The sequence below is a fragment of the Cherax quadricarinatus genome, chromosome 12, assembly GCF_038502225.1.
Source record: "Cherax quadricarinatus isolate ZL_2023a chromosome 12, ASM3850222v1, whole genome shotgun sequence".
Classification (NCBI taxonomy): Eukaryota; Metazoa; Arthropoda; class Malacostraca; order Decapoda; family Parastacidae; genus Cherax; species Cherax quadricarinatus.
Window position 1 is genome coordinate 28455697 of NC_091303.1, and position 22702 is coordinate 28478398.

Consider the following 22702-nt stretch of genomic DNA (forward strand, 5'->3'; position numbering starts at 1 on the left):
TTCTGTTACTTTATCATAAAACTCCAGAAGGTTTGTAACACAGGATTTGACTTACATGAATCCGAACTGATTATCGTTTATACACCTGTTACGTTCCAGGTGCTCCACCACTCTCCTCCTGATAATCTTCTCCATGACTTTGCATACTATACACGTCAATGACACTGGTCTATAGTTTAGTGCTTCTTTTCTGTCTCCTTTCTTACAAATGGGAACTACATTTGCCGTTTTCCATACCTCAGGTAGTTGCCCAGTTTCAAGGGATGTGTTGAAGATTGTGGTTAGTGGCACACACAGCATTTCTGCTCCCTCTGTAAGGACCCACGGGGAGATGTTGTCCGGTCCCATTGCCTTTGAGGTATCAAGGTCCCTTAGCAGCTTCTTCACCTCCTCAGTTTTGTGTGTGTGTGTGTGTGTGTGTGTGTGTGTGTGTGTGTGTGTGTGTGTGTGTGTGTGTGTGTGTGTGTGTGTGTGTGTGTGTGTGTGTGTGTGCGTGTGTGTGTACTCACCTAATTGTGGTTGCAGGGGTCGAGACTCAGCTCCTGGCCCCGCCTCTTCACTGATCGCTACTAGGTCCTCTCCCTCTCTGCTTCCTGAGCTTTGTCATACCTCTTCTTAAAACTATGTATGGTTCCTGCCTCCACTACTTCACTTGCTAGGCTATTCCACTTCCTGACGACTCTGTGACTGAAGAAATACTTCCTAACGTCCCTGTGACTCGTCTGAGTCTTCAGCTTCCAGTTGTGACCCCTTGTTTCTGTGTCCCCTCTCTGGAACATCCTATCTCTGCCCACCTTGTATATTCCCCGCAGTATCTTGTATGTCGTTATCATGTCTCCCCTGACCCTTCTGTCCTCCAGTGTCGTCAGTCCGATTTCCCTCAACCTTTCCTCGTACGACATTCCCCTGAGCTCTGGAACTAGCCTTGTTGCAAACCTTTGTACTTTCTCTAACTTCTTGACGTGCTTGACCAGGTGTGGGTTCCAGACTAGTGCTGCATACTCCAGTATGGGCCTAACATATACAGTGTGCAGTGTCTTGAACGGTTCCTTATTAAGGTATCGGAATGCTATTCTCAGGTTTGCCAGGCGCCTGTATGCTGCAGCAGTTATTCGGTTGATGTGTGCCTCCGGTGACAGGATCGGTGTTATGGTCACCCCAAGGTCTTTCTCCCTGAGTGAGGTCTGTAGTCTTTGTCCACCTAGCCTATACTCTGTCTGTGGTCTTCTTTGCCCCTCCCCAATCTTCATGACTTTGCATTTGGCAGGATTGAATTCGAGAAGCCAGTTTCTGGACCACATGTCCAGCCTGTCCAGGTCTCTTTGCAGTCCTGCCTCATCCTCATCCGATTTAATTCTTCTCATCAACTTCACATCATCTGCGAATAGGGACACTTCAGAGTCTATTCCCTCCATCATGTCGTTCGCATATATCAAAAATAGCACTGGTCCTAGAACTGACCTCTGTGGGACCCTGCTCGTCACAGGCGCCCACTGTGATACCTCTTCATGTACCATGACTCGTTGCTGCCTCCCTGTCAGGTATTCCCTGATCCATTGCAGTGCTCTCCCTGTTATATGCACCTGATCCTCCAGCTTCTGCACTAATCTCTTGTGGAGAACTGTGCCAAAGGCCTTCCTGCAGTCTAGGAAAACGCAGTCAACCCACCCCTCTCTCTCGTGTCTTACTTCTGTTACCTTGTCATAAAACTCCAGGAGGTTTGTGACACAGGATTTTCCTTCCATGAACCCATGCTGGTTTTCATTTATAATCTTGTTCCGTTCCAAGTGTTCCACCACTCTCCTCCTGATAATCTTCTCCATGACTTTGCACACAATACATGTCAGAGACACAGGTCTGTAGTTTAGTGCCTCATTTCTGTTTCCTTTCTTAAATATGGGGACTACATTTGTTGTCTTCCATTTCCCAGGTAGTTGCCCAGTTTCAAGGGATGTGTTGAAGACTGTGGTCAGGGGAATGAACAGCATCTCTGCTCCTTCTCTAAGGACCCATGGGGAGATGTTGTCCGGTCCCATCGCCTTTGAGGTATCAAGGTTACTTAGCAGCTTCTGCACCTCCTCCTCGTTTGTTCGTGTGTCATCCAACACTTGTTGATATATTCCCTCTTGATGTTCCCTTCTGTGCTGTCTTCCCACATCACTTCCTGTCTCTACTGTAAAAACTTCCTTAAATCTCCTGTTTAGCTCCTCACATACCTCCTGATCATTTCTTGTGAGTTCTCCACCTTCTGTCCTCAATCTGGTCACCTGGTCTTTGACTCTTGTCTTCCTCCTGATGTGGCTATACAACAGTTTCGGGTCAGTCTTGATTTTTGATGCTATGTCATTTTCATACTGTTGCTGGGCCTCCCTCCTTACCTGTGCATACTCGTTCCTGGCTCTGCGACTGATCTCTCTATTTTCATGTGTTCTCTGCCTTCTGTACTTTTTCCATTCTCTATTGCACTTTGTTTATGCCTCCTTACAACGTCGGGTAAACCAGGGGCTCGTTCTGGTCTTCCCATTGTTTCTGTTGCCCTTGGGAATAAACCTTTCCACTGCCTCCTTGCATTTTGTTGTTACATATTCCATCATTTCATTTACTGGCTTTCCTGCCAGTTCTCTGTCCCACAGAACCTCCTTCGGGAAGTTCCTCAACCCTATGTAGTCCCCTCTTTTATAGTCACTCTTTTCCCATTCAACTCCTGTTACTCTCTCCACTTGCAACTCTACTATGTATTCAAAGCACAGAACCACGTGGTTGCTAGCTCCTAGGGGACTCTTATACGTGATGTCCTCAATGTCTGAACTGTCCAGGGTGAACACAAGGTCCAGTCTTGCTGGTTCATCCTCCCCTCTCACTCTGGTAGTGTCCTTAACATGTTGGTGCATGAGGTTTTCCAGCACCACGTCCAACATCTTGGCTCTCCATGTTTTTGGACCCCCATGTGGCTCCAGGTTTTCCCAGTCAGTCTCCCTGTGGTTGAAATCCCCCATAACCAGCAACTTTGCTCTGCTGGAGTGAGCTCTTCTTGCCACCTCAGCAAGTGTGTCCACCATTGCTCTGTTGATCTCTTCATATTCCTCTCTTGGCCTTCTGCAGTTCTGTGGTGGATTATACATCACTGCAATGACCACCTTGTGCTCTCCAGGCTGAAGTGTACCTACTATGTAGTCTCTTTCTCCCGTCTCGTCTATGCCTCCCATTTTCTCGAATTTCCATCTGTGTGTGTGTACTCACCTATTTGTACTCACCTATTTGTGGTTGCAGGGGTCGAGTCATAGCTCCTGGCCCCGCCTCTTCACTGATTGCTACTAGGTCCTCTCTCTCCCTGCTCCATGAGCTTTATCAAACCTCGACTTAAAATTATGTATGGTTCCCGCCTCCACTACGTCACTTTTTAGGCTATTCCACTGCCTGACAACTCTATGACTGAAGAAATACTTCCTAACATCCCTTTGATTCATCTGGGTTTTCAACTTCCAATTATGACCTCTTGTTTCTGTGTTCCATCTCTGGAACTTCCTGTCTTTGTCCACCTTGTCTATTCTGTGCAGTATTTGATATGTCGTTATTATGTCTCCCCTGACCCTCCTGTCCTCCAGTGGTGTCAGGCTGATTTCCCTTAATCTTTCTTCGCAGGACAATCCCCTTAGCTCTGGGACTAGTGTTGTCGCAAACCTTTCCAATCTGGTGCTGCATACTCCAGTATGAGCCTGACATAAATGGTGAACAGTCTTGAACGATTCCTTACTGAGTTATCGGAACGCTATCCTTAAGTTTGGCCAGACGCCCGTATGCTGCAGCAGTTATCTGATTGATGTGCCTCTCAGGAGATGTGCTCGGTGTTACACTCACCCCAAGACTATACTGTGTCTGCAGTCTTCTTTGCCCTTCCCCAGTCTTCATGACTTTGCATTTGGCAGGGTTAAATTCAAGGAGCCAGTTGCTGGACCAGGCTTGTAGCTTGTCCAGGTCTCTTTGTAGTCCTGCCTGATCCTCAACCAATTTGATTCTCCTCATTAACTTCACATCATTTGCAAACAAGGACACTTTTGAGTCTATCCCTTCCGTTATGTCATTCACATATGCCAAAAACAGCACAGGTCCTAGGACTGACCCTTGTGGAACCCCGCTTGTCACAGGCGCCCACTCTGACACCTCGTCACGTACCATGACTCATTGTTGCCTCCCTGTCAGTTATTCTCTGATCCATTGCAGTGCCTTTCCTGTTATGTGTGCCTGATCCTCTAGCTTTTGCAGTAACCTCTTGTGAGGAACTGTGTCGAAGGCCTTCTTGCAGTCCAAGAAAATCCACCCCTCTCTCTCTTGTCTTACTTCTGTCACCTTGTCATAAAATTCCAGTAGGTTTGTGACACAGGATTTTCCTTCCCTGAAACCGTGCTGGTTGTCGATTATACACTTGTTTCTTCCCAGGTGCTCCAACACTCCCCTCCTGATGATCTTCTCCATGACCTTGCATACTATACACGTTAGTGACACAGGTCTGTAGTTTAATGCCTCTTGTCTGCCTCCTTTTTTAAAACACTGGGACTACATTTGCCATCTTCTGTACCTCAGGGAGTTGCCCAGTTTCAATGGATGTATTGAAGATCTTTGCTAGAGGCACACACAGCATCTCTGCTCCCTCTCTAAGGACCCTTGGAGAGATGTTGTCTGGTCCCACCGCCTTTGAGGTGTCAAGTTCACATAGTAGCTTCTTCACCTCCTCCTTGGTTATGTGTACCTCATCCAGCATTTGTTGGAGTACCTTCGTGTTCTGATTTCCTGGATTCCTACTGGTTTCCACTGTAAATACTTCTTTTAATCTTGTGTTGAGCTCCTGACAAACCTCTCGGCCGTTTCTTGTGAACGCCCCATCATCCTTCCTCAGTCTGATTACCTGGTCCTTGACTGTTGTTTTCCTCCTGATGTGGTTATACAACAGCTTCGGGACAGACTTGACTTTCGATGCTATGTCATTTTCGTATTGTCGTTGAGCCTCCCTTCTTATCTGTGCATATTCGTTTCTGGCTCTCCGGCTTATCTCTTTATTTTCCTGAGTCCTTTGTCTTCTGCACCTTTTCCATTCTCTAGTACACCTAGTTTTTGCCTCCCTACACCTTTGGGTGAACCAAGGACTCGTTCTGGTCTTCCCATTATTTCTGTTTCCCTTGGGAACAAACCTCTCCTCTGCCTCCTTGCATTTTGTTGTCACATAGTCCATCATTTCTTGTACTGGTTTTCCTGTCAGTTCTCTCTCCCACTGAATGTCTTGCAGGAAGTTCCTCATGCCTGAGTAGTCCTCCCTTTTGTAGTTTGGTTTTTCCGATCCTATTCCTGCTACTCTCTCCATTTGTAGCTCATCTATGTAGTCAAAGCACAGACCCACATGATCACTAGCTCCTAGGGGCCTTTCATACATGATATCCTCGATGTCCAAACTACTCAAGGTGAATACAAGGTCCAGTCTTGCTGGATCATCCTCACATCTCTCTCTGGTAGTGTCTCTAACATGTTGATGCATGAGGTTTCCCAGTACCACATCCATCATATTGGCTCTCCATGTTTCGGGACTCCCATGGGGCTCCAGATTTTCCCAGTCAATCTCCTTGTGATTGAAATCACCCATAACTAGTAACTTTGCTCTCCTCATGTGAGCTCTTCTGGCCACCTCAGGTAGTGTGTCGACCATTGCTCTGTTGCTCTCGTCGTATTCTTCTCTTGGCCTCCTGCAGTTCTGTGGTGGGTTGTACATTACTGCAATTACCACCTTATGGCCCTCAGATTGGATTGTTCCTACTAAGTAGTCCCTTTTGCCCATGCCATCCATTCCTTCTATTTTCTCAAATCCCCACTGGTTTTTAATGAGCAATGCAACTCCTCCCACTCTCCTCCCTCCATCTTTCCTGAGGATTTGATATTCAGGTGGAAAGATTGCATCTGTTATCAGCATGATGAGTTTTGTTTCTGTGAGTGTTATTATGTCTGGGGATGTCTCCTCAATTCTTTCATGCCACTCCTCACACTTATTTGTTATTCCATCTGCATTTGTATACCACACCTTCAACTTCTTTTCTAAAACTGTGGTCTTGGGGTACATTTGGGTTGGGGAAGTGGGAAACCTGATAAGGAACTATGGGTGGTTGCTGTGGGGGTGGAGTTTGTAATGAGGTGGGTGGGGGCATTGGATATGGCATGTGCATTTTGGGTTAGAATGTTTGGTTGCACTGGGGTTGTCCTGGTTGGGGGGCTTCTGTGGGTAGTTGTGAGGGAGGCTGTATTTGATCTTCCTCCTGAGTCTTGGTTCTCCTGTCCATCTCCATCTTCTACTCTCTTTCCTCCTTTCACCTTTGTACCATCTCTCTCAGTTTCTGCCTTTCTTCTTGTGTTCTGTCACGGTCGAGATACACCTTCCGGTATGCTGGCATATCCCTCAGTCTTGCTTTCTCCTGCAGGATCGTGTTCCGAGTCGATTCTGCCTTGAAAATCACTTTTACTGGCCAGGTTCTTCTTCTTGCAAACCCCCCTATTCTCCGAAAATTTGCCAGCTGGGTCATGTCATCTTCTCCTATTGCTTTTATGATGCTTTTGATTGCATTTTTTCCCCTTGTTTTCTTGCTTTGTAAGTTTCCCCTTCAACTTCCTGGAGCCCATAAACAAAGACTGACCTCTCCCTTTCGTCCCCCCACTGCATATCGCTATGTATCCACTGATTTGATTTAATTCCCTCCAATGCCACTTTCTTTTCTTCAGTTTCACTATCTATTGTACTTGGGCTCAGTGGCCTGTCATTTTCCCTTCTCAGCTTTCCCTTGGCTCTGCTGTGTTCTGTTAGGGCCTCCACATATAGCTGAGCTCTTTTATTTACTACATTCCCCTCTGATAGGGATTCTACATGCAGTTTTGTTCCTTGCAGTCCCCTTGTTTGTGACTTAGGTAGCGATCTCTGATATCATTCCAAAATTGTTCTTTAGTTCTTTAGGCTGTTTCATATTTTTCAGTTCCTCTTCTAATCTCTGTATGCTAGCCTCTGCTGCTATGACTTGCATCTCCCACTTCTTGCTTTCCACATCTATCCTCTCTTTCATTCTCATGCTAAGTTCTTCTAGTTTCTTTCCCCATTCATGTTCCCTTTTCATTAGCTCTGATGCCCAATCTTCCTTTGCAGATTCATCCTCCTGTCCCTTGGTTTTCCTTCCTGCTCTCTGGCAACCCATTTTTTTTTTGTTTTGGTTGCCTCAGAATGAAAAACTTATGTAATTCTGTGTGTTTGTTTTGTGGTGTGTTTGTCCAAGCGTGTGTGAGGGGGGGGGGGTTGGTAGAGGAGGAAGCTGTAGACAGTGGCTAAATGGGGGAGGGGTGTAGAGGGGGATTGAGGGAGGAATATGGGGAGTGAGGAGGAGGGAGAAACAAAGGGGGAGAATGGGAGAGGGGGAAAGAGGGAAAGGAGGGGGAGAAGGAGGATGAGAGAGAAAGGGGGGGATCAGGGGAAGGAGTGAGAAATTGGCAGGGGAGGGGGCAGAGGGGGAGTGTATGTGTGAGTCTGTATATTTATTTATTTATTTATTTATTTATTTATTTATTTATTTATAATTTGAGCACACATACAGAGGTACAAAAAAATACAGACAAGAGCAGCATGCCAAAGCCACTTATACTATGCATAGCATTACGGGCTGGCTTAAAATTAACTTAAGATTAACTAAGCAATGATGAAATCAGTGATAAAACATTATTGTAAACAGATAACTATAAAGCACAAATGAGTATTACAAAGACAGGTCATATGGTTGCATGCATTGTTGTACATTCAGTCGTATGGAGAATTCTGTTAGGTAGTGTATTTAAAAAATAATAAAGTTAGATTCGGTTTTAGGTTTAACATTTATGTGATATAATTGTGGGAAACATTTAAGATATACAATTTATAAGGTTCAGTTATTCAGTATTTATTTGGTTTTGGGTGAGTAAGTGATCTTTGAGAAGAGACTTGAATTTATAAACAGGTAGTGTTTCTTTTATATTTACAGGTAATGAATTCCAGATTTTAGGGCCTTTTATGTGCATTGAGTTTTTGCATAGTGTGAGATGGACACGAGGAACATCAAAGAGTGATCTGTGCCTTGTGTTATGGTCATGTGTTCTGTTGAGGTTGGCAAGGAGATGTTTGAGGGGAGGGTTAATATCAGAGTTAAGTGTTCTATGTATGTAATAGGTGCAATAATAAGTATGGATGTTTTGTATGGTGAGTAGGTTGAGTGTATTGAATATTGGTGGAGTGTGCTGCCTGTAGTGAGAATTTGTTATCATTCTAACTGCAGCCTTTTGTTGGGTAATTAGTGGTCTGAGATGGTTACTTGTTGTTGAGCCCCATGCACAAATTCCATAGGTGAGATAGGGGTAAATAAGAGAGTGATATAGGGCCAGGAGGGCTGACTGTGGAGCATAGTACCGTATCTTCGATAGTATGCCTACAGTCTTGGAAATTTTCTTAGAAATTTGTTGTATATGTGTATGAAATTTGAGTCTATTATCAAGGTGGATTCCTAAGAATTTTCCCTCTGTTAGCTTTGTGATAGGTGATCCGTTTATCATTATGTTAAGAGGGACATCTGTAGCTCTGTTACCAAACTGAATGAAGTAGGTTTTGTCAATGTTTAGTGTAAGTTTGTTAGTACTCATCCAGGTAGATATTTTCTGTAATTCGGTATTTACAGTATTGGCTAGCGTGACTGGGCTCGGGTGGGAGAAGACGTATGTTGTGTCATCAGCAAATAGTGTGGGTTTGAGTAATTGCGAAGCATTTGGTAGGTCATTTATGTATAGGAGAAAGAGAAGAGGGCCAAGGACACTTCCCTGTGGGACACCAACTGTAATTGGTTGTGCAGAAGAGTTTGCCCCATTTGCGTACACATATTGGCTTCTGTTGCTGAGGTATGACTTGAGGTAGTTGAGGGAGTGCCCTCTTATACCATAGTGTGACAATTTTACGTGGAGCAAGTCATGGTCAACTGTATCAAAAGCTTTACGTAAGTCAATGAAGATCCCCAGTGGGACTTCTTTTTTCTCTATTGCAGTGTATATATGTTCTAGCATGTGTATAATAGCATCATTAGTATTTTTATTAGGCCTGAATCCAAATTGACAGGGGTTGAGTATGTTTTGGGAGATAAGGTAGGAGTAGATTCGTTTATGAATTAATTTTTCGAAGATTTTTGAGAGAGGGTGTAAGTTGGATATTGGCCTATAGTTATTCAACTCTGTTTGGTCTCCTCCTTTGTGGATCGGGGTGACCCTTGCTATTTTGAGTACTGTAGGGAAGGTGGAGGATTCAATGGATTTGTTAAAGAGTGTTGCAATGATTGGTGATAGCACTTGTGACACTTTTTTGTATATAAAGGGTGGTAAGGTATTTAAATCTCCTGCCTTGTTTTTTAGTGCGTTGATAATAAGGGAGACTTCGTATGGGTTAGTCGGAGCTAGGAACAGTGTGTTCGGGTAGTTGCCGGTGAGGTAGTCATTTGGTGGGGTATCTGAGCTTGGGATTTTATTGGCAAGGTTTTGTCCTATAGTGGAGAAGAAATCATTGAGTCTGTTTGCTGTTTCTGTTGGTGGGAGTTGGGGTTCATCTGATTTTGCTAATTTTATTTCGCTATTTCGTGATATCTTTTTTGTTCCCAGAATTTCTGATAGGGTTTTCCAGGTCTTTTTTATATCACCTCGTAAGTTGGATAATCTGTTCTCATAATACAATTTTTTTGCCCTTCTTATCAGGCTGGTTAGGATTGACGAGTAACGTTTTGTTTGGTCTCTGGTTATGTGACCCATTCTGTACTGTTTTTCATATTGGTGTTTTGTATTTATGGATTTGAGAATGCTGGGTGTTAGCCAGGGACTGTTCAGTCTCTTAGCTGTCATCTGTTTAGTTTTTTTAGGGCAGTGCTTGTTATAGAGGTATTGGGTCTTTTTTAGAAAATTATTAATACATTCGTCAATATCTGTATTGATTTCTAGCTCAGTGTGCCAGTCAATGTTTGCTACTGCTGTTGTGAAGTTATTAATGGCTGCCTCATTGTGAAGTCTGAAGGTGACTTTAGTAGTGTCTTGGGGTAATTTACCAAGAGTTGTTATGAGGAAAGTAGGGTAGTGGTCTGTGGTATTATCTGTAATTATGCCTGATTTTAAAGGGGATATGGTGTTGGTCCAGATGTGGTCAAGTAGGGAAACACTAGTCTCTGTAACTCTTGTAGGTTTTGTTACTGTTGGTAGCAACATACAGTTACTCATTGTGTTTGTGAATTCAGTAACGTGTGGGTCCTGGTCTTGCAGGAGATTTATATTGAAGTCACCTGAGAGTAGTAAGTGATCTTTGTTCATGCGTGCATCAGTTATCATACTTCCTAGGTTTTGACTAAATTGGCTAATGTTTGACTGTGGAACTCTGTAGATGTTTATCAATGTGAGAGGTTTTTGTAGGTATTTGGATTTGAATTTGGCTATTATATATTCCCCATGTTCATCTCTTGTGCAAGTATTAGTGATACATTCTAGTTGGTCTGAGTAGTATATGGCTGTGCCACCCCCTTGTTGGTCTGGCCTACAGTTGTGTATGGCTGTGTAACCAGGAATGGCATAGACATCTGTACTATCAGGCTTTAGCCAGGTTTCAGTTAGTGTAATGATGGACATATTGGCATGTAAGGAATTTAGTAATGCTATGAGGTCATCGTAATGCTTGCTTAAAGATCTGATATTGTAGTTAAAGATAGTTATGTTGTTGTTGGCACTGAGAAGTGCCTTTGATTGTTCTGCAGTGTAGTAATTACAGTAACTGTTTGATTCATTTAAGTCATTAAATAAGAGGTTGGTATCAGGATCAATGCTTGTAATCATAAGATTTGTAGTGAATCTATAGTTAGAATTAAGTATAAAACAAAGTAAATAGTCTTAAGCTAAAAAATAGCACCTGAATTATTTAACAAATGTAAAATAATGAGCTAAGGTAGTTTTTTTTTTTTAAGCTAAAATAAAGGAGACAATATAAAAGGGACTAGTACAAATAAAGTGATGATCAAATAATGGAGCTTGGGAATATGATAGTAGGTAGTACTATAAAATAAATGAGCTTTGGAATATAATGGCAAAATTGTGAACTTGTTCTACTTTAGCACCTGAGAATAGCACCTTGATTATTTTAACAATTGTGAATATATAAACTAGGGTAGTTATATAAAGCTAAAATAAAGGAGAAAATATATAAGGGACTAAAATTAAGTAATGGTAAACAAAGTTAAATGGACAGATGGTCACTATGAAATAATATTGGTTTAGGAGTAAGATCTGATTTGTAATATTAGATAAATTGAGCAGTTTATTGCACAATAAAAGTAAAAAAAATGAGGTAGTTGGTACTAGCTAGCAAAAGATAGTTTTGGTACTTGCAAAAAAGTAATTGGAATATACACTAATTGCATACACAATGAAAAGTGACTAAAAAACAAGTAGTGATAAACAAAATTAAATGGACAGGTAAGAAAAAATGAATATTATTAATTTGGAGTAAGATTTGACTTGTAATTTAAAATTATGAGCAATTAATAGCAGTAAGAAAGAATTATAGAGCATTGGAGGTAGTTGGCATTAGCTAGTGATGAAAAATAATAAAAATAATAATGTACAATATAATAGTAACGTACACTATATGCACCACACGTATATATGTATTAAGGGCACTTATCTAATCTGTTACAGAAATGTCAGCTTTTCTAAGGAAGGTAGAGAAATCATGTTCGTTTGAGATGGTATATTGTTGTCCTGTTGATGTTTTCCTTACTAGTATTTTCCCATCTCGCGTGAAACACTGATGTATTTTGTTTTCCTGTTTAAGTTTTCTCAGCCTGAACAGAAGGTTTTGACATGTGGGAATGTGTGGGTGTAAATGTGTGTGTGTGTGTGTGTACTCACCTAGTTGTACTCACCTAGTTGAGGTTGCAGGGGTCGAGTCCAAGCTCCTGGCCCCGCCTCTTCACTGGTCGCTACTAGGTCACTCTCCCTGAACCATGAGCTTTATCGTACCTCTGCTTAAAGCTATGTATGGATCCTGACTCCACTACATCGCTTCCCAAACTATTCCACTTCCTGACTACTCTGTGGCTGAAGAAATACTTCCTAACATCCCTTTGATTCATCTGTGTCTTCAACTTCCAACTGTGTCCCCTTGTTACTGTGTCCAGTCTCTGGAACATCCTGTCTTTGTCCACCTTGTCAATTCCTCTCAGTATTTTGTAAGTCGTTATCATGTCCCCCCTATCTCTCCTGTCCTCCAGTGTCGTCAGGTTGATTTCCCTTAACCTCTCCTCATAGGACATACCTCTTAGCTCTGGGACTAGTCTTGTTGCAAACCTTTGCACTTTCTCTAGTTTCTTTACATGCTTGGCTAGGTGTGGGTTCCAAACTGGTGCCGCATACTCTAATATGGGCCTAACATACACGGTGTACAGGGTCCTGAACGATTCCTTATTAAGATGTCGGAATGCTGTTCTGAGGTTTGCCAGGCGCCCATATGCTGCAGCAGTTATTTGGTTGATGTGCGCTTCAGGAGATGTGCCTGGTGTTATACTCACCCCAAGATCTTTTTCCTTGAGTGATGTTTGTAGTCTCTGACCCCCTAGACTGTACTCCATCTGCGGTCTTCTTTGCCCTTCCCCAATCCTCAAGACTTTGCACTTGGTGGGATTGAACTCCAGGAGCCAGTTGCTGGACCAGGTCTGCAGCCTGTCCAGATCCCTTTGTATTTCTGCCTGGTCTTCGATCGAATGAACTCTTCTCATCAACTTCACGTCATCTGCAAACAGTGACACCTCGGAGTTTATTCCTTCCGTCATGTCGTTCACAAATACCAGAAACAGCACTGGTCCTAGGACTGACCCCTGTGGGACCCCGCTGGTCACAGGTGCCCACTCTGACACCTCGCCTCGTACCATTACTCGCTGCTGTCTTCCTGACAAGTATTCCCTGATCCATTGCAGTGCCTTCCCTGTTATTCCTGCTTGGTCCTCCAGTTTTTGCACTAATCTCTTGTGTGGTACTGTGTCAAACGCCTTCTTGCAGTCTAAGAAAATGCAATCCACCCACCCCTCTCTCTCTTGTCTTACTGCTGTCACCATGTCATAGAACTCCAGTAGGTTTGTGACACAGGATTTCCCGTCTCTGAAACCATGTTGTCTGCTGGTGATGAGATCATTCCTTTCTAGATGTTCCACCATTCTTCTCCTGACAATCTTTTCCATGATTTTGCATGCTATACATGTCAGTGACACTGGTCTGTAGTTTAGTGCTTCATGTCTGTCTCCTTTTTTAAAGATTGGTACCACATTTGCTGTCTTCCATGCCTCAGGTAATCTCCCTGTTTCGATAGATGTATTGAATATTGTTAGGGGTACACATAGCACCTCTGCTCCCTCTCTCAGGACCCATGGAGAGATGTTATCTGGCCCCATTGCCTTTGAGGTATCTAGCTCACTCAGAAGCCTCTTCACTTCTTCCTCGGTTGTGTGTACTGTGTCCAGCACATGGTGGTGTACCCCACCTCTCCGTCTTTCTGGAGCCCCTTCTGTCTCCTCTGTGAACACTTCTTTGAATCTCTTGTTGAGTTCCTCACATACTTCACGGTCATTTCTTGTTGTCTCTCCTCCTTCCTTCCTTAGCCTGATTACCTGGTCCTTGACGGTTGTTTTCTTCCTGATGTGGCTGTATAACAGCTTTGGGTCAGATTTGGCTTTTGCTGCTATGTCGTTTTCATATTGACGTTGGGCCTCCCTTCTTATCTGTGCATATTCGTTTCTGGCTCTACGACTGCTCTCCTTATTCTCCTGGGTCCTTTGCCTTCTATATTTCTTCCATTCCCTAGCACACTTGGTTTTTGCCTCCTTGCATCTTTGAGTGAACCATGGGCTCATCCTGGCTTTTTCATTATTCCTGTTACCCTTGGGTACAAACCTCTCCTCAGCCTCCTTTCACATTGTGACTACATATTCCATCATCTCATTAACTGGTTTCCCTGCCAGTTCTCTGTCCCACTGAACCTCATTCAGGAAGTTCCTCATTCCTGTGTAGTCCCCTTTCCTGTAGTTTGGTTTCATTCGTCCTGGCCTTCCTGCTTCCCCCTCCACTTGTAGCTCTACTGTGTATTCGAAGCTCAAAACCACATGATCACTGGCCCCAAGGGGTCTTTCATATGTGATGTCCTCAATATCTGCACTACTCAAGGTGAATACTAAGTCCAGTCTTGCTGGTTCATCCTCTCCTCTCTCTCTTGTAGTGTCCCTTACGTGTTAGTACATGAAGTTTTCCAGTACCACCTCCATCATCTTAGCCCTCCATGTATCTTGGCCCCCATGTGGCTCCAAGTTCTCCCATTCGATCTCCTTGTGGTTAAAGTCGCCCATGATCAGGAGCTTTGCCCTGCATGTATGAGCTCTTCTGGCCACTGCAGCCAGTGTGTCAACCATCGCTCTATTGCTCTCGTCATACTCTTGCCTTGGCCTCCTGCTGTTCTGTGGTGGGTTATACATCACTGCAATTATCACCTTGGGACCTCCAGAGTGAAGCGTTCCCGCTATGCAATCACTTTCTTCTCCGCTGTCTCCTCTCTCCAGCTCATCAAAATTCCATCGGTGTTTGATCAGCAATGCCACTCCTCTCCCCCCCCCTGTTCCTTCTGTCTTTCCTCAGGATCTGGTATCCCGTTGGGAAGATGGCATCTGTTATCATACCTGTAAGCTTGGTTTCTGTGACTGCTATGATGTCTGGTGATGCCTCTTTGACTCTTTCGTGCCACTCCTCCCACTTGTTTGTTATTCCATCAGCGTTTGTGTACCATACCTTCAGTTTCCTTTCCAACACTGTGGTTTGGAGGGCCTGTGGGGGTGGGAGACCTGGTAGCATACTGTGGGATTCTATGGTTGGGGGTTGGGTGGAAGCTGTGGGTATGGATTGTATTGTGTGTTGGGATGGTGTGATAGGTTGTGGGGTTCTGAGGATAGTTGTGCGTGTGCTTGCTCTTGCTGCTCTGTTCTGCTCTGACTGACCTCTGCTGGTTCCATCCTTGTCTCCTTTCCTAGCTCCTTTCGCTTTTTTGTCCTCTCCCTCAGCTGCTGTCTCTCTTTTTGTGTTCTGTCTCTGTCTAGGAACACCTTCTTGTACTCTTCCGAGCTTCTCAACGTTGGTTTTTCTTGGAGGATCCTGTTCCGCACTGTTTCTGTCCTGAGAATCAGCTTGATCGGTCGGTTTCTCCCCTTCAAGTACCCCCCTATTCTCTGAAAATTTACAATCTCGTCCATGTCTTCTCCCCCTATTTCCGTGATGATTTTCTCAATCTCCTTTCTTTCTTCCTGCCGTCTTTCAGTGTGTGTCCTTTCCTCTCTCTCCCGAAGCCCATGGATAAACACTGATTTTGCCCTTTCCTCCTCCCATTGCCTCTCTGTGACTCTGTGTGTGTGTGTGTGTGTGTGTGTGTGTGTGTGTGTGTGTGTGTGTGTGTGTGTGTGTGTGTGTGTGTGTGTGTGTGTGTGCATGTGTGTGTGTGTGGAACTATATGTGGGTTTATTGTCTGAAAAGTAGGTGGAATTGTGCATTGGAATGTTATGTGGAGTCTGCAGTGTTCCCTTACCTGACCACACCCTCCTGTGACCTGACCCACACCTTCCTGTGACTTGACCACACCTACCTACTATTCTGCACCTCTATGCTTTTACTACCACCTAGTCTTATGGAAACCTGTCTCACCTTGTTCCATAAATTACCAATTGCTATTCCTTATTGAGTACTTGATCGTGTATTCTTTATCATATTAGGAGAGTTGGACCATTCACAATCAGCTTGGCGGTTAACTGGAAACCAAAACCCATACCCAACAACCATGCAAAGGTGAATACAGTACTTGCAATGCAGCCTGTAGATTGTCCAGCTCGATGTGATGTCCTGGCTTAGATCCATCTCCGTTTCTTCTCGATATATAATGTACCCTATTCACTGTATTTTTTTCATTGGTCACACATTTGTTTCACTTTATTATCTTTCTTGGGTGACTTGTGGCAACGTCGCCTGAAGCACACTAGGCCTGCCCACTCTGAATGCGCCACCGAGTATCACTTTCTGATCACTGTGTGTTTATGAGTCTCTTCTTATGTACCCACGTACGTACACTTCATGTGTACCCAATAACTTCACTCACATTCTGCACCATGTACACACTTTTTTGTGTGCTTAGAATTCAATAACCCTCCTCGTCCTGCTCCTACTGCATGCGCACTTCCTAGTGTGTGTGACCCAAAATTGTGTGCGTGCCTGTGTGTGTGTGTGCTCACCTAGTTGTACTAACCTAGTTGTGGTTGCAGGGGTCGAGTCTCAGCTCCTGGCCCCGCCTCTTCACTGTCCGCTACTCAGTCACTCTACCCGCTCTGTGAGCTTCATCATACCTCTCCTAAAGCTATGTATAGATCCTGCCTCCACTATATCACTTCCCAGACTATTCCACTTTCTGATACCCTTTCTACATGAACCCATCCCATCTGACTCTAAGTGAGCACATCATCAAGCCTAAAAGACTTAAAGGAAGATCCCAAATTATTGCCAATTGGGTAGGCCCTGTGCCCCTCCCCCGAAATATCTGAGTGCCTGGCCTACGTTTCCTAAACATCAAAGTGTACCTACCCTCCCTCAAAGTAGGTGTTACAAATGCCAGCACTATGGTCATGTTGCAGTAGACTGAGGAATACTACATTCTTGGTATGGTAAGTGTGCTGGGAAACTTTCCACTAGAGAATGCACAGTAGGCCTTGACAGTTATTAGTTTAATATGTTTATTATGCACCCCATACCCATCCTGTGGGCGGTAGTCAAAAGATTACAGAGGTACATAATTGGTCCAGGGACTGGACTCCAAAGTTTTGATAGCTGAGCAAGTTACAGAGGTAATGAACTCACAATTTACAAAGGTAATGAACTCACAATTTACAAAGGTAATGAACTCACAATTTACAAAGGTAATGAACTCACAATTTACAAAGGTAATGAACTCACAATTTACAAAGGTAATGAACTCCAGGTAAGTCTGGTCACAATCATGACAAGTTACAAAGGTATTTACAGATTACAGAGGTACGTAATGGGTCCAGGGACTGGGCCCCCAAAGTTTTGATAGCTGAACTAGGTACAAAGGTAATGAGCTCACAAGTTACAAAGGTAATGAATTCTGTAGAATGGTTACTTACGTTTATACTTTGGCTACAATCATGAACAAATTATAGAGCCTTGACAGCCAAAACTTTAAGTGTATTAACTGTAAAGAAGTTGGGGTTACAGTTTCCCATAAGGACTGCAGTCGGAACCCAAACAACCTTCGACGTAAACCTTATAACAGTCCTTTAATGGCAGCTGACAGGGTGTGGACGTGTGAATTGCTTATTACTCTATAATTTGTTCATGATTGTAGCTATGTATAAACGTAAGTAACTTTACTTACAGGATTCATTACCTTTGTAACTTGTGAGTTCATTACCTTTGTACCTAGTTCATATCAAGACTTTGGGGGCCCAGTCTCTGGACCCATTATGTACCTCTGAACTCTGTAAATACCTTTGTAACTTGTCATGATTGTGACTAGATCTAACTGGGGTTAATTACCTTTGTAACTTGCTCTGCTATCAAAACTTTAGGGCCCAGTCCCTGGGCCCATTATGAACCTCTGTAATATTTTGACTACCGCCCACAAGATGTGTATGGGGTGCACAATAAACATATTAAACTAAAACTAAACTAATGGCAGCTGACGATGAGGCCATCCAGTCTACCACAGCCAGATCTGAGACAATTTCTGCAAAGTGTGGAAGAGTCCAACCTCATTGCAAAGGATTCTGGTTTACCTGGAGAGGGTTTCGGGGTTCAACACCCCCTCGGCCCGGTCTAGTGATACCAGAACGCCATCACACACACCAGTTGTAGAGGAGCTAGCCATCCCTGCTAGTACATGTGGAACTACTGATCTGCCACTACTTATACCTACGCCTACACCTGAATATGGGGATGAGCATGTCATTTTTCCCAATATACACATCTACAACAGTCAGATGGACACCACACATGTAACTTTCTCCCCTGGAAGCTGGAGATGGGTTAGATGCACAGGAACTACCTACAGTGAATGATGAGATAGTCATGCCAAAGGCACCATCAGAGGACACTAATTTAACCATGGTACCTGTTAAGGTGATATGCGTTAAAGAAAGAACTAACTCAGACCTGCCTTCCTCTGGAGAGGCATTGGATTCCCCTGACCTTCCTCAAATTATAACAAACTTGCAAAAAAAAAAAAAAAAAAAATTGAGCATCTTGAACAGATGCTGACAAGTTTAACAAATATAAGTAGTCAGGATGATGCTCCTGACTACGTTGATGTCAAAAGTGCAGCAATCTCCGTCCAGTTGCAAGCAATTTCTATGAATGAAGCCCATGACTCTTGGCTTTAAGACTTGCCTTGGAACTGGTTGCCAAGATGCCGAGAAATGCTTAAGGCGGTTGCCTGACTTACATCATATTAGTGCAACCAAGAATGTTGATGTCATCTGTTTGCAGGAATGTAGACTGAAAGATGGAGCACCTCCACCAAAGTTGCCTGGATATGCAGCTTATAACTAAAGGTCCACCAACTAATAATAAAAAAAGGCACAATACCGTGACTGGAACGATACATAAATAACCCGCACATAGAAGAGAGGAGCTTACGACGACGTTCCGGTGACTTTGTAAATGGTCCAAGTTGGACCGAAACGTCGTTGTAAGCTCCTCTCTTCTATGTGCGGGTTATTTGTGTATTGTGTCCATCAAATATTGTGTGGTGTATGTCAGAAAGAACTTACCACATTCTCACTTGCTCTGCAGAGTCGAGTAAACGTGCAGTATCATGGTGTCAAAGTATACGCAGGCGATTTTTCCATAAACATTTTTAATCTTTATGTCCCAGCGAACCAGCTTCGACCTGATGCTGTACCAGATCACATCAATAGTGAACCTACCCTCATTCTTGGAGACTTTAATGCCAGACATAAAAATATTGGTGGGTCTATAATAAACACCACTGGAACTAAACTAGCGAAATTTCTAAATGAGCATGATAATGCTCGAATTGTGGGCACTACTGAGCCTACTAGATCTGTGCCTTGGATTTAATGCATCATATACGGATCAGTTTCGGATCCGTGAAGGCGCCGTTGATGATTCTTCTAAAAGTCGATTTTGTGAGCACCGAGAGTACTTGGTCATTGCGTAGGTCTTCAATTATAGCATCAATAGTAGGCTGGTCGTACCGTGGGTCGATGGTGTACTTGACTTGGCCAGTCTGTATGCACTGGATAGCTTGGTGTGCATATAGAGTGCTATGAGTAAGGCAATTTGTAAATAAGGAGATAGGTAGGGTGGAACTGACTTTGTAGTCTGTTGTCGGTTGTGCTACAGGTATTGCAGGTTCTTGTGGAAGATTTAGGTGGCCTGGTGGTCTGGTGGCTAAAGCTCCCGCTTCACACACGGAGGGCCCGGGTTCGATTCCCGGCGGGTGGAAATTCCGACACGTTTCCTTACACCTATTGTCCTGTTCACCTAGCAGCAAATAGGTACCTGGGTGTTAGTCGACTGGTGTGGGTCGCATCCTGGGGGACAAGATTAAGGACCCCAATGGAAATAAGTTAGACAGTCCTCGATGACGCACTGACTTTCTTGGGTTATCCTGGGTGGCTAACCCTCCGGGGTTAAAAATCCGAACGAAATCTTATCTTATCTTATCTTATCTTTCAGGTAGGAGTGCTTTGACTTTCTTGGCCAGCAGTGACTGAGGTGGAGGTACAGAAGTTGGGTCGGTGGAGATTGATGATTGGTCTGAGGCAGTGGTGGTGTTGTGCGAGTCTTGCGTTGTGTTTTCAGTAGTGGTGATATTGTTAAATTAGACACATGCGCAACTCTTGGGTATCTTTATTGAGGAAACGTTTCGCCACACAGTGGCTTCATCAGTCCATACAAAGGATAAACTTGAAGAACATGAGGAGAATGAGGTAATCAGTCCCTCAACCTTGAGTCGATGTGGTCAGTCCATCAATCTTGAATAGAATACGGCATATGAGCGGAGAAGCAGCTTATAAACCGTATGACAGGTGAGGTGCAGCAGTGGTAGGTGGTGTCACATTTGTCCAATGTCCAATAAAGATACCCAAGAGTTGCACATGTGTATAATTCAACAACGTGTCGGTTCTTTGAACCATTCATCTACAGTGGTGATATTGACTGGTGCTTGGATGAGCTTGATGATGTCGGCAGAAGGTGGAGAGTCTGGGAAGGTGAATGCAGGCATGTTGTTCAGTCTGAAAAGTTCGTTGATAGTCGTGTTAAAAGATCCTGGAGATGCCATGTTCTGCATGTGTGCATACAGCAGACAGTACTGGATTTTAGTGGAGTGACATGCTGGTGGAGAGGTACTGGTGGTGGAGTGTTGGGTTGATTTCAGGAGTTTGGTGGTGTCAGCCTGGAGTTTGGTGATAGCAGCATAGGTGGGTGATCTGGATGGAAACTTCTGTTCTGATTCTATGTTCTTTCTGATGATTTCTCGGCGAGTAGGACACTTAGCAGCGAGAGTGTGGTGGTTATTTTTGAAGTTTAGACACTTGAGTGAAGCAGTGGAAGCGCATGTCTTGGAGTCGTGGCCCTCAGTACCGCAGGTGGAACAGAACTTCTTGTCCTTGGTGGGGCAGTCTTTTGTCGAGTGAAGGTATGAGAAACAGGTTCAGCATTGAGTGACATGGTGGTATCGCTCAGCTTTAATGTGGTTGGCGTTTATGAAGTAGTAGTAGATGGCTAGTCCCTCAGCCATAGCTTGGGAAGCCATCGTGACGTCAGTAAAGGTGATCTTTAGCATTGAAGAGGCCGTGGGAATCTTGGTAATGCTTTCCACAGTGGCCCAAGGGTTCTGGTCTTCGACAGATTTCTTGAGGTCTTCGGAGGTCTGTGACGTAATCAGCTTGTCTAGTCACTTCAGAAAAACAGGTACACATAAGTATAATTATCATCCCTAGTAACACATGTGCAAATTACCTAGGATAACCTCAAAAAGTCAGACAAAGTGACTTCCATTGGCTGAGAGGCACAATAACTGGGTAAAAGAGAAGTCTGTCACCGACGACAGGCAATCCAAGAGCTTCGAGAAAGCACTTCGGCTCTCTGTCAACGCCGACGTTGAAGTCCGCTCAGTTAAATCCAAGTGGAAATAACAAGTACGACATTGGAAATAAGTCACTTTGTTTGATTTTTTCTAGTTATCTTCGAAATGCTTCGCATAACAAGGGGCTTTCTATATAGTAGTATGTCACTGATATCAGCTAGACCTGTATACCTTGTACATGTACTTGTAGAAATAAAGATGTTATTATTATTATTATTATTATTATTATTATTATTATTATTATTATTATTATTATTATTATTATTATTATTATTATTATTATTATTATTATTATTATTATCATCATTATTATTATTGGTTGGACGAATTTCCCTCCCAGACAGCGAAAAGGGCTCGATACAGCGTAAGCTGCCATAGCCTTATAAACCTACAATAACAATAACAAGACGTTAATGACTTCAAAGGTGGGTGACTTGGACTTCTGCGCCAGCCTTCGTCGTGTGTGGACGTCTCTCTCTCGCCTGAGTATCAGTGACAAATTTCCCTCATTCTCACTGGGACACTTGTCCTCGTCTGTTTTGCCCGCCGGGCACTACAGGAGGGACACCTGTTCATCGGCTTACTTTTAGCCAGCTCCATTTTTTCCGCTCTGCGGATAATCTCTAACCGGTTTTGGTGGGAAGCCGGTTACTGAACTCAGGTGGGGTGTGGCCGTCTGGCTGTGCTGGTGCTTGGCAAGGGCGTCCACCTGATCTAATTGGGAACTTTTGTTCCTTTTTCTTCTGTGGCCCAGCTTTCGGCAGTAAATCTTCCCCGAACATCGGGAAGTCAGGCTTGATACAGTGTAAGGTGTCAGTGGTCCTGATAAACCCAACAAAGTACGAAAAGATTATTATTATTATTATTATAATCAAAAAGAAGCGCTAAGCCACAAGGACTATACAGCGCTGCAAGTAGGAAAAGAAAGAACTTGGATGCTACGGTCTGGCCTGAATATCAGCGACAATTTTCTTTCGTTCTCTCTGAGACGCTGCACTGGTCGCCGTTGCCCAGCGGTGAGAGTAGCGACTCTCATTGCTGAGGTCCAGGTAATAAACCCTGGACATTACTATAAAAAAAAAATTGTCCTTATCAACCACATTACAGGAGGGGCACCTGGTCATCGGCTTAATTTTAGCCACTTCAGCGGCGGCGCTGGTGGAGTAAGGACTTTCTGTGGCCCGGTGGCTAAAGCTCCCGCTTCACACACGGAGGGCCCGGGTTCGATTCCCGGCGGGTGGAAACATTTCGACACGTTTCCTTACACCTGTTGTCCTGTTCACCTAGCAGCAACTAGGTACCTGGGTGTTAGTCGACTGGTGTGGGTCGCATCCTGGGGGACAAGATTAAGGACCCCAATGGAAATAAGTTAGACAGTCCTCGATGACGCACTGACTTTCTTGGGTTATCCTGGGTGGCTAACCCTCCGGGGTTAAA

The 22702-nt window shown here is 43.9% G+C and overlaps 1 protein-coding gene across 5 annotated transcripts in view; it reads left to right on the forward strand.

Moving 5' to 3' along the window:
* Positions 1-19257: 19257 nt before the first annotated feature.
* The window catches only part of LOC128686596 (uncharacterized), an 85496-nt gene continuing 82051 nt past the window's right edge, over positions 19258-22702 (forward strand). The window contains exon 1 of one of the 5 annotated variants that reach the window (XM_053773538.2): positions 19258-19442. Coding sequence is in view for 2 of the 5 variants with exons in the window: in XM_053773535.2 (XP_053629510.1) it covers positions 22201-22314 (114 nt within the window). In the remaining 3 variants the exon portion in view is untranslated. The other 4 variants (XM_053773537.2, XM_053773535.2, XM_053773540.2 and 1 more) reach the window with 4 other exon arrangements.